This window comes from Chrysochloris asiatica, unplaced genomic scaffold (genome assembly GCF_000296735.1).
Source record: "Chrysochloris asiatica unplaced genomic scaffold, ChrAsi1.0 scaffold00039, whole genome shotgun sequence".
Classification (NCBI taxonomy): Eukaryota; Metazoa; Chordata; class Mammalia; order Afrosoricida; family Chrysochloridae; genus Chrysochloris; species Chrysochloris asiatica.
The window spans coordinates 6,256,246-6,271,648 of record NW_006408557.1 but is presented as its reverse complement, the minus strand read 5'-3'; the positions used below and the strand labels follow the sequence as shown (position 1 = coordinate 6,271,648).

General features: G+C 55.2%; 1 protein-coding gene across 1 annotated transcript in view; it reads left to right on the top strand.

The window, feature by feature from the left end:
• Positions 1-14,700, top strand: part of RRBP1 (ribosome binding protein 1) — a 42,520-nt gene extending 27,820 nt beyond the window's left edge. The window contains exons 8-25 of the mRNA XM_006860630.1: positions 821-974; positions 4,089-4,227; positions 5,657-5,835; positions 5,914-5,948; positions 8,313-8,403; positions 8,898-8,990; positions 10,468-10,560; positions 10,646-10,729; positions 10,812-10,901; positions 11,333-11,425; positions 11,740-11,811; positions 12,067-12,162; positions 12,658-12,741; positions 12,951-13,061; positions 13,461-13,544; positions 13,697-13,795; positions 14,163-14,312; positions 14,665-14,700. Of these exons, the coding sequence (XP_006860692.1) occupies positions 821-974; positions 4,089-4,227; positions 5,657-5,835; positions 5,914-5,948; positions 8,313-8,403; positions 8,898-8,990; positions 10,468-10,560; positions 10,646-10,729; positions 10,812-10,901; positions 11,333-11,425; positions 11,740-11,811; positions 12,067-12,162; positions 12,658-12,741; positions 12,951-13,061; positions 13,461-13,544; positions 13,697-13,795; positions 14,163-14,312; positions 14,665-14,700 (1,783 nt within the window). The remainder of the gene's footprint in view (positions 1-820; positions 975-4,088; positions 4,228-5,656; positions 5,836-5,913; positions 5,949-8,312; positions 8,404-8,897; positions 8,991-10,467; positions 10,561-10,645; positions 10,730-10,811; positions 10,902-11,332; positions 11,426-11,739; positions 11,812-12,066; positions 12,163-12,657; positions 12,742-12,950; positions 13,062-13,460; positions 13,545-13,696; positions 13,796-14,162; positions 14,313-14,664) is intronic.
• Positions 14,701-15,403: the final 703 nt, after the last annotated feature.

The window sequence follows — 15,403 nt, the reverse complement described above, 5'->3', positions numbered from 1 at the left end:
ATGTGGGTCCAGGAGTGGCCCCCAGTCCGTCATCGTCACCACCTGTTGCTGCGAGTCTGGCCATGGTGTGAACGCGCCAGTCTGGAGTTTTTGGAGTGTAAATACCTGAGCTCAAGGACTTCAGTGTACCTTCCCTGAGACACAGATGAGGACACAAAAGTCCAAAGAGGAGGTGGCAGGGTTCTGCACATCCCAGCCCGCCATGCATAGCCGCCAGGGCCTATGCTTTCCAGCTCGGCCGGCATGGCTGTCCAGTGTGGTAGGCAGTCCTGTCGCCTTTCCCCTGGTCTGGCTCCTTCACTGTGATGCCAGAAGCCATCACTCCAGGAGGCAGGTGTTGAGTGGCCCATCTCTTGCTTCAGTGGACATGCTTTCTCTAGCTTCTGGAGCACAGCATTGAAGGGTCTATCTCCAGAGTGCCCCAGAGTCCTGCTTTGAGCGGCCTAGCCCCAGGCCCTGTGTTGTTCAGAGAAGAAGGCAGAGAGTCCTCTGGGCTCCCCATCTGTCTACAGGACCTGGACCTGTTTAGTGTCCCTGGATCAGCACTGATGTTCTGAGGAGGCGTGGGCCTCTCCAGGGCTCGTTTACTTGGTCTGGTGCATGTTCTAGGCTAGAGATGTGATGATTCTAGCAACACACACACAGGCCCACATAGTGGTGTTGGGAATGCCTCTTTGACTGGGGCATCTGTTTGTGAAGGTGGACTTCCTAGGGAAAGGGCTTAGAGCACTGGCCTGGCCCAGAGGCAGGTCTGCAGGCTGGCCTGAGCTGACACGAGTTCTCTTCCATCCGTCACTTGGGTCTGGTGACTGTCTTGCAGGCAGAATGCAGAGTTGGCCAAACTCCGGCAGGAGCTCAGCAAGGTCAGCAAGGAGCTGGTGGAAAAATCTGAAGCCGCACGCCAGGAAGAGCAACAGCGGAAGACTTTGGAAGCCAAGGCAACTGCCTTTGAGAAGCAGATTCTGCAGCTGCAGGTGAGTCAAGGATGACCACCTTGGTGGCCCTGTGCCTGGCCACCAGTCCATCCCTTCTCAGCCATGACTGGGAAGACTCGGAATGAAGGTAGGGCTGGCCTTGTACCTTCAGCATTGACCTCGTTTATACCGGATGTCACTAAAGGTAATGCGCCTTTCTCCTCAGTGAAGTCTCATTGTTTCCCTGTGGGTTAGGCACTGTCATGTCCTCTCATTTACCCAGAAGGCAGCTGGAGGCACAGAGAAGTTATGCTGCTATCCCTGTTTATACAGCAGGCAGGGTTAGCTCCAGAGCTGCTCTCTTCCTCCCACACTCCTCCCAGTACAGGGGATGCTGCAGCCATCACAGCAGCCGGAAGCTCAAAGGCTGCAAGTGCAGGGCTCTTACTCTTGCATGGGGGTCTGTCACATCCCCCTCACAGGGCACTAGACAACATCAGGCCTGTTTCCACCACTGGCCTCACGAATTTGCATTTCCCAAGCTGACCTGTGTCAGGCAGGCTGGCTGGGCTGTAAGGGACTGTCGTGCTTTTCTGAGTGACAAGAAAGCCAGGCTACCAGAGGGACTTTTACCCTTTTTCTGCTTGACATCAAGGCCAGGCTGTAAGTGTGTGGGGTCACTGGGGCTCGCTCATGGAAAGGATGAGAGAGACAAACACAATATGATGACATTGATTTTGGGTGTGTACAGGGGACTGAAAAGAAATGTCAGAACTGATGGGGTGGGGTTTGTCGTGGTGAAATAGGCTCTCCCAGAGCTCCTGGGGTAGGTAGCCTGGCTGACATGCCGGGGCTGATACTCTGGGCTCCAGGCTCCAGACTGCGGCCCTCATACTGTGGGGTCATCTGAGAAGGGACTGTTGGAAATAGAGGCCTGGCCCCATCACCAGTGAGCCACTCCTGCTTATCTCAGGCTGTCAGGGGTCCACAGCTTGGGGCTGAACAGTCTCCACTCAGAGTGGCCGACTGAGAAGGGGAAGAGGTTGGGTGTGCAGCTCTGTCGCCCCTCCTGGCCTTGGCAGTAGAACTTCTGGTATCAGTTTAGGTCCCACTCTGCCACCTTCTAGAATGTTACTCAAGATGTGATGTTGGGGTGGTATAGTAGCCCTGCATTGTAGGGTGACCATGCTAGTATACACTGAGAGTTAAGGGCAGGGCCAACACAAGACATCAATCAGTGTGGCTCTAAGAAGTCTCGTTCCAGAAATGTCCTGGTCAGACTTGGAAATTCAGATTTTAGGTAGCATCTCTCTGTGTTAGAAGACAGGCAAACTCTTTGTGTGTGAAGGACTGTCTTTCGTTACACTGAGGCTTCTTTGCTGTGAGCTGGTTCTTGGGGGCCGGAGGGTGTGGGGGCACCTCCTATGCTGGCCTTGGGGTATCTTGCATTGTCCTCTCAGAGGTTTCCATTGGGAGGGTGATACTGTCTCTGGGTTGGCCAGGCGCACTGGAAAGAAGCATATGCTGAAAGCATGAAAGACATGGGCCTTTGTTTTTCCAGTGTTAGGAACTGAAGTGTAGAAACCTAGAAGATCTTATAAAAGTTGGACTGGCCCACACAGCATACACCTGTTCTGGGGTTGACAGTCATTGGTTTATGCTCATCACTCCTCCAGTGAGGGAATGGTCACCTCCTTATCCTGTGACGCGCACACACGCCTTCCCATAAAGCTTCCTTCTTTTTCTAGTTTTTGCTTCTAGAGGTGGGTGGGCTTTTGTTGTTTTGGTTTGCTTGTTGGTGGCCCAGTGCTTTCAGTTATATCAGGAATGGGTGAGTGATGCATGTATCAACTCCCTGAAGTCTGAGCAGAGCCCCTTAAAGGAAGAGGAACAGGCACAAAGGAACAGCTGGTCGGTAGTGTTGCCAGCTGCAAGTGTCCTCACCGTTTACTCCGTCCCTGTGTGTGTGGTGGGGCAGGAGTTGCCAAGCTGGAGGGGATGTAGGCTCCTCTGGAGTGGTTCTCCCTGTTCCTCTGTCTCTGTTTCCTCCCTCGGAGTGTGTCTCTCCCTCCCTTGAAGTGTGCACGGATCCTCTGCCATGTTCTGATGCAGAAAGCATTGTTCACTCTCAAGTGGCCCAGAGTTTTCCACTGTGCAGCCCGGGGAGGCTACCCTTGGGCACGTGGCTCTGATGTCCTAGACCTACCTCTGCCATGGTGGCCCTGTGTGGATGTGATCACCAGGCATGAGGTTGTATGACCTGGTGGAGGCCTCTGTTTTTGTAGTTTTCCTTGAGAAGTTGTTGGCCTAAATGGGAGTAAAAATTGGGGTGTGGATAACTTCAGCATGTCACTGGGGCTGAGGGGTGGCCTCCGTGGTGTCTTTTACCTGGTCCTGTCCCAGACAATCCTCCTACGTAAACTTGGTGGGAAGAATGCCAGTTAGAGTTTGTGGCAGTGCTCACTGGAGCTGTGGTTGAGACCCAGGACCACCCCTTGACACTGTGCCTGCCTCCACAGGGCCGTGAGGCTGTTGGAACGCAGGTACAGGGTCAGCACAGCAGTAGGCCAAAGCATATGAAACTGCTATTGTTTGTAGGTCAAAAATGGCTGCTAGGCAGAAATTTCATGTGATTGTTGTGGTGTGCTCTTCAAATTACAGTGCCTCTCTATATATAGTGTTTCTAAGGCTATAATTTCTACGGGAGAAGAAAGCCTCATCTTTTTCCAGTGGAGTGGCTGGTAGATTCAAACCACCGGCCCTGCATTTAACAGCCCAGTGAGTAATCCACTACACTATCAGGGCTCCTGTGTAATACTAGAAGCCAAGTCAGCCATCCATTTGGCATGATCTGAATTATGGGTGATACTCATGTGTGCATAAACGGTAGCACACAGGCAAGAGGCCCCTGTCAGGCCAACCTGCCTCCTGGGAAAGGAGTTGAGGATATTACTGGGAAATGAATACCGGTGAGTGCGGATCCCTAGCTACCACCTTCACTCATTGCAAAGGTTGTGACTGGGTGAAGTTCCTGACTCTTGACTATGACAGGAGGATGTCCTTTCTTGAGCAGATGAGAGATCATGACTCTCCTGGACGGAGGATGGCCATGCGGGGAGCCTCCGCTAGCCTGTCCTGTCCATCTGTCCTCATAGCTCCTCCCTCTCCCTCCAGGCCTCACACAAGGACAGCGAGGAGACCTTGCAGAAGCGCCTGGATGAGGTCAGCCGGGAGCTCTGCCGCTCCCAGAGCAGCCACGCCAGCCTCCAGGCAGATGTGGAGAAGGTCCAGGAGCAGCAGCAGAAGGTGGCAGGTGAGGGCATGCTTCTCGGTGCCTCCCTCCAGGCCCCTCCCTGTCCGCAGGACCTGTGTAGTGGGCCAACCCTGATCAGTGAGGAGGAGGTGTGGAGGAGCAGAAAGCACCACGTCCAAGCCCCCGAGCCTGTGGGGTTGGGACCATCACTGGCTGCTTGGGACCGCCCTGGTCCTCCTGTCTCAGTCGGCTTAAGAATTCATGTGCTGTAGTCCTCCTGTGTGCATTTGCTTCAAGGTGGGAAGAGGGGGCCTGGGACAACTCCACGTCCGGTGGGCACCTGTCTCCTGACTGTCATGTGCGGAGCATGGTCCTGGGCGCCAGGGACTCACAGGTTTCAGCGGGGAAGCCCTCTGGAGAGGGATACTGGCATGGTCTGATAAATGGATCTGTGATAGCAGTGTCATTCAGGGCTCAGCAGGGTTGGCAGCTATCTGTGTGCAGAGCCAGACGGTATGTTTTTGGGCTTGGTGGGCCACACGATCTCTGCACAGCTGCCCTTCCTCAGCCACTGTAGCTGAAAAGCAGCCACAGCCAGCCTGGAGCGGCTGGGTGGGCCTGGCTTTATTCTGGTAAAGCTCAGTTTGCAGAATCAGGCTATGGGCCAGGTGGGCCTTTAAGTGATGGGCTAGAAGGGAGTCTAAGCTAAGATCCTGCAGGGACCAGGGGAGGAGGGGTAGTCAGTGCAGGGCTCCATGATGGGATGAACTTGGGGTATCTGCATAAGAGTTAGGTGGTGAGAATGTAGGGTCAGCTAGACAGGCCTGGGTAGGTGTGAGTGGGCCAGGAGGGCTTGGGGCAGTGAATGAGGCCATCTCATTGTCACTTTGGACACTGGTGCTGGGTAGAGGGAACTGTAGGAGTAGGAGACCCAAGAGATAGGGAGGAAGCCCTTGTCCAGGCCAAAGGTATGATGGGGGTTGGCCCAGGTGACTACCAGATAGGCAGGATGTGAAGCCAGAAGACCTTCCTGGTGGTGAGGGCAGAGAAGGCAAGCAGGGTGAGGGCCTGGACACTCAGTAGCACCGGCTAAGCTGCTTCATTCATGTCACTGGAAGGGAGGGAGAGAAGCAGGCAGGCTGCCGAGCCATAGACACATGGGGGTCTCCTGGGAGAAGGACACCAGAGAGGAGACAGGGAAGGGGCCATGGACACTACAAGGCTGGGGAGAGGAGCAGGAACCAGACAGGGAAGGTAGAGCCAGCCTATTTGGCCATCACCTGCCCTGGTCCCCACTGTGAGCCAGTCTCTGGTCTAGTCTGGTTCTCCATGGGGTTAGAGGACATTTCATTCTTCCCCAGTGGGTCGTGGAGCATGGAGCCCGAGGGGCAACACCCCCAGTCAGCTGTGTCTCAGCCCCAGCACATAGGCACGCACAGTGCGGCTTGTGCAGGCTGACCCCTCTCCCTCCCCCGTCCTCCTGTGATAGAGATGCACAGCAAGCTGCAGTCCTCGGAAGCAGAGGTGAAGAGCAAGTGTGAGGAGCTGGGTGGCCTCCAGGGTCAGCTTACAGAGGCCAGGGCTGAGAATGCACAGCTCACCAAGAGGATCCGGTCCATCGAGGCCCTACTGGAGGCCAGCCAAGCCCGCGACAGTCAGGTCAGCCAGGCCTTCTCTGTCTGCCCTTCACCTGCTGTGTACCGAGTGCAGGGTGAAGAGTGAATGAGCTGTGTGTTTGTGTTTCAGGCCAGCCGAGCAGAGGCCGACCAGCAGCATGCCCGGTAAGCTGGGGAGGCAGGACTGTTAGTGGGTGTCGGTTCCCCTCAGCTGGAAGGGTCTGTGTTAGAGGCCCCTTCTGTCTCCCTGCCTCCAGTGATTTGAGAGAGAAGAAATGGCCTGGTGGGAGGACGGACAGCCAGGACCCATCTGTGGGCAGGGTGGTGAGGGGCTGCCACCCACCGTCTCTGGATGGGGAAGCTTTGGCAGGTCAGAACGTTCTTTGTGTGCTTACAGGTAGGACTAGGAGTTTTAGGGACTGAGGTCAGTAAAGTAATCAGAAAAGGTGGTTACAGAGCTCAGCATGGAAGACTTGAGATGTAGCCTAGACTTTTTCTTGGATTGGACAGAGGAGCTGGGACATTGGTGTGATTTAGAGCCATGATGGCAGGGTTGTATTTCTGTACCCATGAGGTAATTGTCCTGTGACCAGACTCCCCACATCCCCTTGGGATCATCAGACCCCAGGTGGGTGTGGTCCGGGACTGTCTGTATGGCTGAGCCAGGGCCAACACCTGGGTGGGGACCACAAGTCTGGCTAGAGTCCTTGGGGCCATTACCTAGAGCAGGTGCCCATAGGGCCGAGGGTCCATCGAGTCAGCCCAGGAAGAAGGTGAGCATGGTGGGCTCTCAACCCTGCACAGATGACTCGTTCTGGCTGCCCCAGCCAGTGAATCACCAACTCTGCTGCTCCAGCGCGGCCTTCTACCGCAGTCCTGTGGTCTCTGGCCCTGTGTTGTGGGCTGGCCAGGAGCCTCATGGAAGACCCAGCCCCTCTGCCTGACTTCTCTAGCTCAATGTTCTCCGGAAAGCTTAGACTGACTGCGTTTCTATGGGTGGTAGCTGGGGGTTTGGGTTTCTGCTCTCGAATTTTAAAGATGAGATCTTGGACCACAAAGTAAGTTACTGGAATCATTGAGTTTCATGGGGAGCAGCACAGGTTTGCTTTTTTGCTTTATGCTTATGTGTCTGGAGTAAATTTGTTTTTGTTTCTTATCCAAACAAGTCATCCCTCTACTTCGGAATTTGTAAACTGGTCCCAGACATTTGGAATCGGGTCCCGGCCTTGGCTTGCTTGGCTTTCTTCTTTCTCAATATAGGGGTTGCTGGCCGAAAGCGAGTTGTTTCATATTGGAAGGGTTTGAGAGAAAGTTATGAGGTAGGGCTTTGTGGCGGCAACATATATGGGCCTGAAAGCAACAACTGTCTTCAAGGCTAAATGCAAGTTGCATTTAGGGTAAGATTTGTGAGGCTATATTGTGGCCATAGGCAGTGTCAGTGAGCTTAGAATGGAGCTTTCTACAAAGCTTAGACTGCGGCTCACAGTAAGATGTACAAGGACAGATCAAAGAGTCTTTACTTCCTGCTCCTGTGGTTTCCATTATTTTTTGCTTATGGGAAGTGCTGGTACTCCACTTAACTGATTTCCTGGCCCACTGATGTATCACCACCTGCACTTTAAAAGGATGTTGGGCACATGGATGAGGCGGGGTGGGGGTGTATGGGCTGGCTGCCTGGCAAGGTGAACAGAGCCCTGTACTTCCCCACCTCTACTCCCACCCCCACAGAGCAACCTGCCTCTGGGGCAAGGATTTTTATCCCTCACTTTAGAATGGCTCTAGTTGCTTTGACTCAGGTCAGCATTGGCCAGTTCTGGACTTTAGGTTTCATGTGTCCCTGGGACCTTTCCCATGTGTTCTAAATGTGACATACAGAAGGTGACCTATTGAAGTGTCCACTGAAAGCTTGTTCCCTACTAGAGCTAGTTAGTTCTAACCCCTCCCCTTCCCTTTCTGGACAGAGGTGGACCCAACCCACTGGCTCCTTGGACCTGAAGGAAGCAGCAAAGACTAGGATCTCTCGAGAGGCTGGGTTCACTTCTGGTGATCCCACACAGCCCAGGGACAGACGGAGGGAGAACCCGTGGGTCTTAGAAGAGTGGATTTGGGCTGAGGGTCTCGCTGGTGTATGGACAGCAGTGCTGTGATGCGTCTTAGCCTGGGAAGCCTTCTGAGGGTCAGCACAGCTGTGGAGACAGGCCGGCCACATGGCCTGTGATGGCAGGGCAGGCGCATGCTCAGTGCTTGGGAAGAAAGAGCCGCCCAGGACCCACCTCTCCTGTCCCAGCAGCCGGTGGGAATTGGGTTCTGTAGACTGGGCCCTGGGGCTCTAGACTGAGCGGGGAGAGAGCACTGGGGTGAGCTGGCTCGCGTGGCTTGTGCACCCCAGGTGGACTTGGACAGTAGGTCCTGGTGGAGGTAGTCTTGGGGTGCTGCTCCTTCTGCATGGGGGACTCTTGCTGGGTTGGGATAGAACTGTGGGAGCTGCAGTGCCTCAGAACCAGGGCAGTGAACCTACTTTTCCTTCAGCCTCCATGAGCTGGAGTCCAAAGTGTCATCTCTGGAGAAGGAGGCAACCGAGCTCAATCAAGCTGTTGAACAGCAGAAGGTGAAGAACAACGTGAGTGTCCAGTGCGGGGGTGGGGTGGGGCGGTGTGGACACTGCTGCAGAGGGCCTTTGCGGGAGGGACTCGGCAGAGGCTAGGCCCAGGAGGAGTTGGTTTTCCTGAAATAACCCAAAAGGTTTCTCTGAAACCTGCCTCGGCTGTTTTTATCAGTGAGCCTGGCTCTGGTGGCCTGGCAGGGCTGTGGCTGTTTTCCTTCCTCACCCAGCAGTGTCTCTGAGGAGCTGGCCTCTGCACACTGTGTGTCCTGACCACCTCATATTGGGCCACCCTGACCTGGTGGGATGTGCTGCCTAAGAGGCCGTGAGCCGATTGCAGGGGGAGGGGGAGCAGGGAGGGGACATTTTGTCCCTTAGCAGGTTTGATTTCGGGTTTAGAATGGATTGGGCATGTGCCTAGTGAAGGGCAGCTTGTGGGACCATGTCCTTGATGATCCCTTAGGTGCTGATGCTTCTTGCTATGTCCCCTTTCCTCTCCCTCCCCAACTCAGGACCTCCGAGAAAAGAACTGGAAGGCTATGGAGGCGCTGGCTGCTTCTGAGAGGACCTGTGAGGAGAAGCTGCGCTCGCTGACCCTGGCCAAGGTCTGTCTTCAGACATACCTGCTCCTATATTCCAGACCTGAAGACCTGGGGGCCTGGGTCCCCCTCCCTCCATCTACTTCTTCCCTCCCTCCTTCCTTTCCATCTACTTTGCCTAAAGATGAAAAAGACTGCACACTGGATGGCACTTGTGCCCCTAGCCTCTGCCACCAGGGGGCAGGGTTGGGCACAGCCGGTGGAGCTTTGCTGGCTGGCCCTGTGGATTCTGTGATTCGTCTTTAATATGTCACAGAAGGAGAATGTTTTGCAGTGAGTCCAAGGTGTGAGGCCTCGGTAGGGGCTAGTGCTGAGGTACAGGAGAGCCCCAGGTGGTAGAACCCTCTGGAAAGCACTGCTCCAGGCTGAGTAACAGCAGCTTCAAGAGCCCCACCTGAGCAGGTAGCATGTCCGCATTCCTCGTGGAATGTTCCTCACAGCCAGGTCCATCCCTCTAGGTCCATCTCTTGCAGGATGTCTGTGTTCCCAAGCCATGAACCATGCTGTGATCTTCTTGAATGCCTTCAGGAAGTGAGGCGACCTCATCAGATACAGAGCCCAAGATGAGACGGATGGGGGTGCTTGTAGCTATGAGCTAGGAGTGACCTCAGGGATGATCTGGCCTTTAAGGTCACGGGGTCCCTGGGCACCATCTGAACTACCAGGCACGGTAGGGCCCTTCACAGATGCAGCCCGTGCAGGGTGATCTTTGTAGCACACTGCCCAGAACACTCTGTCAACCCCAGCAGTCCCGGTTAGAATTCCTAGTCACAGCTCATCGACTCATGGTCATGACTGGCAGCAGGTCCACTTGCTGGAGATAAGCAAGTTTGGTAAAGCCTACAGCCGGAGCTCCCTGTAGGGCGGGGGCTCTGCCGGCTACTTCACTCAGTCATTCTTTGGCTTGTGTTTGCATTGGGCCGAAACAGCCAACCCTCCAGGATCTGAGCTCCAGTGGCATGGATGATCCCCAGACCCCAGAGCCAATTTCACCTGCAGAGCGGGCATGTTGTTTTTTCCTCCCTTCCTGTGTGAGAAGGGAGCTCTGAGAGGGATGGCCTCTTCTCCGGCCTTACAACCACCCCACAACTTAAACTCTCCTTTTCCTGATCTGGGGGCCTGCTGACTGCCCCGCCTCCTTCCCACCCCATTTCTGTTCAGTGGCTGATCGCCGCACCTCCCCTTCTCCGTCACACATGCAACTTGACAGATGAGCAGCTGAGCAGACAGACATCCCTGTCATCAGGACTGCCGTGTTACCCATTTAGAGCTTGGTCTGTTAGGGGCCTAGCACAAGCTATGAAACACCCCCAACCCATTCTACCCGTGAGCTCCTCAGCTTGTCTCCTTCTTTGACTCCTCCTGTCTTGGAAACGCTGAGGAAGGAGACATGGGTTTTCAAATACACACCCCTGGGGTTGTCCTCGCCACGCACCCCAGCTGTTACTCCACGTCGTGCTGAGTGTCCTGTCTCCTTCCACAGGAGGAGTCGGAACAGCAGCTCCGCTTGACTGAGATGCACACCAGGGAGACGCTGCAGTTGCTCCTGCCTGAGCTTGCCACCACATCGCACCAGGTAGGGAGCAGGACTCCCTCACCACGTGGACCTCAGGCCTTCACAAGCAATGCTTCCAGGCCTTACTTCACCCTTTCCATTGCAGAATTACATAGAGTGGCTGCAAGAGCTCCGAGAGAAGGGCTCCGAGCTGCAGAAACGGCCATCGGCTCCCTCAGAGCCTTCCCCGGTGAGCAGGGAGGCTGCCCAGAATTGCTTCAACAGGCAGGAAGAAACCTGGACTAACAAGACTCTGCTCTTCCCTGTGCCAGGACCTAGCCTCTAGGCTTCGGGAGGCGGAGGATGCCCAGAGCACCTTGCAGGCGGAGTGTGACCAGTACCGCACGATCCTGGCAGAGACGGTGAGCAGGGCTGCAGGGTGGAGGGGGCATTGAGGACCCAGAAGGTGGCAGGTAGCCAAGGGCAGTGTCTCTCGGTGACTCTGGGCAAGTCTCCCCCTCTTTGGGTCTGTTTCCTTCAACTGTACGGTAAAGGGTGGCTACTAAGGTGTGGGACTGGTTTCCAGGAGAGACTTGGTTAAAAAGTGTGAGTGTCTGGCTGAGGGTTGGATGGGACCCTTGTTCTGTGACCTCCCTTAGCACCTTAATCTGGGGATAAAGTCCAGCAGTTAGAGAGTCCTGATGGCTTTGTTCTGGTCGCATGTAACTGGCAGCCGTGGGTCAGCACAGAGCTGACAGGGCAAGGGCTAGAAGATGGTGTGATGGAGTGGACTGGGGGGTAGGGAAGAGGTCAGCATCTCTCAGTGCCCGCCTCGTGCCCCAACCCTCTGCAGGAGCGCATGCTCAAGGACCTGCAGAAGAGCGTTGAAGAGGAGGAGCAAGTGTGGAAAGCCAAAGTGAGCACCGCGGAGGACGAACTGCAGAAGGTACTGGCAGCCACCAGGGCCCGCAGCACCCAGGGCCTCACCCTTTTCCTGACTTCCCCCAAGAGTCCAGTAACACGTACAGTACACTGGGGCATAGAAAGCACATCTTCCACCCTAAGGATTCAGATATCACTAAGACCGCCGCTGGGTCCACACGCTTTCTGCCAGACCCCCAATCACCTGCTGGTTCCCTTGCCCAGACCCAGCAAGAGGCTGTGAGGCTGGGGTGGCCAGTGGTGGGTAGAGTGGGCATGGCTGGGGAAAAGACACTGTAGCTCTCCAGGATCTGTGTTCATGGGCCTTTCTCTTTCTAGTCCCATGTTACAGTGAAGCATCTCGAAGAACTCATCGAGCGACTGAGAGGAGAGCTGGAGAGTTCTGACCAGGTACATGCAGGGCTCGAGTCCCTGAACCAGACCTGGTTCTAGTGCCCATTAGAGGAGGACTCCCCTTCATCCCAGTCCGCACATACCTCCCACACTAAGTTCTGAGGGCATAGGGTCTTGGGCTTCATTTGCATTAAGTTATGTCTTGTGGATCTCCTCTCTGGGTCAGGCTAGACTTGAGGCCCCTGTCAAGTTGGTGCCGACGTGTGCTTTGTGTGCACACATGCTTGTACATGGGTTTGCACGTCTCTCTAGGTTCGGGAGCACACCTCGAATTTGGAGGCAGAACTGGAGAAGCACATGGCAGCAGCCAGTGCCGAGTGTCAGAACTATGCCAAGGAGGTGGCTGGGGTGAGTGTGCTTCTCCAGGGCTTGTGTCCCCACCCATCCTAGTGAGCCCTAGCCTGGGGCTGGTGGACCTGAGGCCATGACCTCAAAAGGGGCGTCCTAAACAGAGACACTCCACATCCTCCTCAGCCGGATACTCCCCTGGCTCGGTAACACTGCATCTAGGGCAGCACATGGCTTTACCCTTTTGAAGCAGAAAAGCACAAACCTGAAGCCGACAATACTGATTTAATCTCAGGCTTTTAGACTTGTTTTGCAAGAGACAATTAAAACATTTATGTGGGGCCGAATGGAGGTTGCAGTGGCTGTACCCATCCCAGGCCTTCATAAAGACAGCCCAGCTTGAAGACAAACGCCCCCTCTTGACCCTGTCTCTGGCGTAGTTTTCGGGCCCTTGATGGGGCCGATGCATAGACTGACTACATGTGGATGCTGACTCCAGTTAACTGGCTTTCTCGGTTCTCTTTTCCCTTCCACTGGGCTCTCTTTTCTTCCCAGTTGAAGCAACTCTTAGTAGAATCTCAGTCTCATCTGGACACGGCCAAGAGTGAAGCCCAGAAGCAAAGTGATGAGCTTGCCCTGGTAAGCACACTTGAATGGGGGCACTCGACGCTGCCCCAGTGACCCTGCATGGTGGGTGGGATCAGGGACATAGGTCACAACTACCAAGCCAGGCCCCCTCAGGGCCCCTCATGTGGGCAGCAGAAACCGTCCCAAGCAGGGTCCTGTGCTGCGAGGTGGGTGGACGTCACCAGCCATGTCTTTGCACAAACCCACCTTCCCTGTTTCAGGTCAGGCAGCAGTTGAGTGAGATGCAGAGCCATGTAGAGGATGGTGAAGTAGCAGGGTCCCTGGCTGCCCACCCAGCTGATCAGGACCCTATCGAGCTGACCCAGATGTCTGTCACTAACCATCTGTTGGGCTGGCCTCCCCCTCCCCCCATTGCGATGCAGGCTCAGGACCTCCCTTCTTACTAATCACTGGCTCTGCGCAACTTTGGCCAAGTTCACAGAAAGAGCAGGTTGGGGGCTAGCCCTCTGCAGCAAAGGGAAGGGGACTTGGCCTGTGGGCAGCTATCGATGGCCTTTGTTCCAGGGACACTCTTGATAGGTGGAGGCCTCCAGCCACCTATCATAGCCCTTTGGGGGTGAAAGGCAGCACCTTTCCCCAGGGGCTAAGGCTCCATCGACCCAGAGGGCAGCCAAAAGAAGCAGGAAGGGCAGGCTCAGGTCTCAGCCAGCCCGAGCCCTGGGCTACAAGAGGGCCCCCTTCAAGCCGGTTCCCATGTTGTTTCTACACAGCTAAAAGCACAGTTGGAGCGGACAGAGGCCATCCTGGACAGCGAGCAGACACAGCGGCAGCAGCTCAGTACCGAGTTTGAGGAGGTCAGGCTCCCAGGGACCCAAGGGGGGGGTGGTGTGAGGGGAGAAGGGGTGTGTGTTCTCTTCCGTGTCCCATGGCTTGCAGGTTGTGAGGTGCCCCTCCCTAGACTCCACGCCCCTCACCTCTTTCTTCCTCACCCCTTCTCTCTGACAAGGCTCAGAGGGCTGCATGTCGACTACAGGAAGAGTTGGAGAAACTCCGCGTTGCTAGTTCCCTGGGGTCTTCAGATGCACAGGAGGCCACACAGCTGAAGGTGAGATGGGGGTTGCCCAAGAGGCTGGGTTTGCCCCAGAGAGTCATACAGGGAGCTGTGGGCCCTCCTGGACACCAGCTTCCAGGTGAGGAGCTTGTCTTGAGGCTCCTCCCATAGGTGGAGTCCTTAGGGGTGGGGGGCATAGCTGTCACTAGGCAAATGTGGTGATTAAAATTGAACATGATGAAGTTTTTAGTTCTCCAGCCACACTCACCAAATTTCAAGTGTTAAGTAGCCATGTGTCTGGTAGCTCCTGTTTGGGACACAAAGGAAAATTGTAAAGGCCGCCCTCCCTCCCTCCTGTCCTGTGGCCCCTGCAGAGATGGGGTCAGCCTCAGGCGGATCCCCTTCCACTCTCTGGCCACAGGAAAGACTCGAGAAAGAGAAGAAGCTCACCAGTGACCTGGGGCGTGCAGCCAGTAAGTTGCAGGAGCTCCTGAAGACGAGCCAGGAGCAGCTGAGCAAGGAGAAGGACACGGTGAAGAAGCTGCAGGAGCAGGTGGACAGAGCAGTGAGTGTCACCAGCCAGGGTTGCCACCCCACAGAGCCCTCGCACACACAGCACAGGGCGGTGGGATGACCTGGACAGGAGGCGGGGCATCCCTCATAGCGCTGCCTTTCTTAGTGGGAAGAGGACCCGTGACCCCCACAGCCTGCTCAAGGCCCCTCCTCCAGCCCCTGGGCTGAGCTCCGTGAAGAGACTGCAGTGGTTTGGAGGTCCTAATCCAGTAAAGGGAGATTGAGGGATATTGATTAGAGCCTCTCTCCCTCCCCCCAGTGTAAAGAGTCACCAGTCTGGGTTTGGGGTAAGTGGCTCTCGTTGTTCACTGGCCCAGTCTCTGTCTCACTGTGTCCTTTTCTGTTAACAGGACGGTAGCAGCTCAAAGGAGGGCACTTCGGTCTGAGTCTTCTCTGTAGAAAAAAAGTTACTGTTTCACACTTACCAAAATGCCTTACACATTCCTTACAAAGAAGCAGACCAACCAATACAGCGTTATCCAGGCCCAACTTGCTGTGACACCAAGAGAAGCCATTCGAGACAAGCGTCTCTTAGAACCACAGAAACCAATCTTCCAGATCCTGGTTTATAAAAGAACCTTTGTAATCTTTGATACACACACTACTCCCCGGACCAGTCCTGAACCACCACCGAGCAGATGCCAAAGCCCATAATCCACCTCTGAACAGAACCCAGGGTGTGCTGGGGAGGCTGGGCTGGGTGGTTTGTGTGTCAGTCAGTGCAATGATATGTTTTTTTCAGTGGGGAGGCAGGCAAGGGAGTGGGGCGTGCTCAGAGGCTCGACCCAGCCACCTCTCGCCCCTGGAAGAACTGATGTGTGACCTCTTGGATGGGCTGTTAATGCCATTAAAGCCTATTTGGCTCCAGCACTAGTCTCGTCTGTCGTCTGCGGGGCTCCTCCACAAGAATGTTGACCCCAGGGGTAAGGAACCCAGAGAGGTGTCCCCCCTCACAGGAGAGCAAATACGGATCCGTTTGTGGGAAGCTAGGAAATCCACAACTCTTAGCTGGCAATGGGAACCCAAGTTGCTGCTTCCTGACCCTCCCAGAGCAGCTCCTACTGGCCCACCCAAGTCCCTAAACCCTCT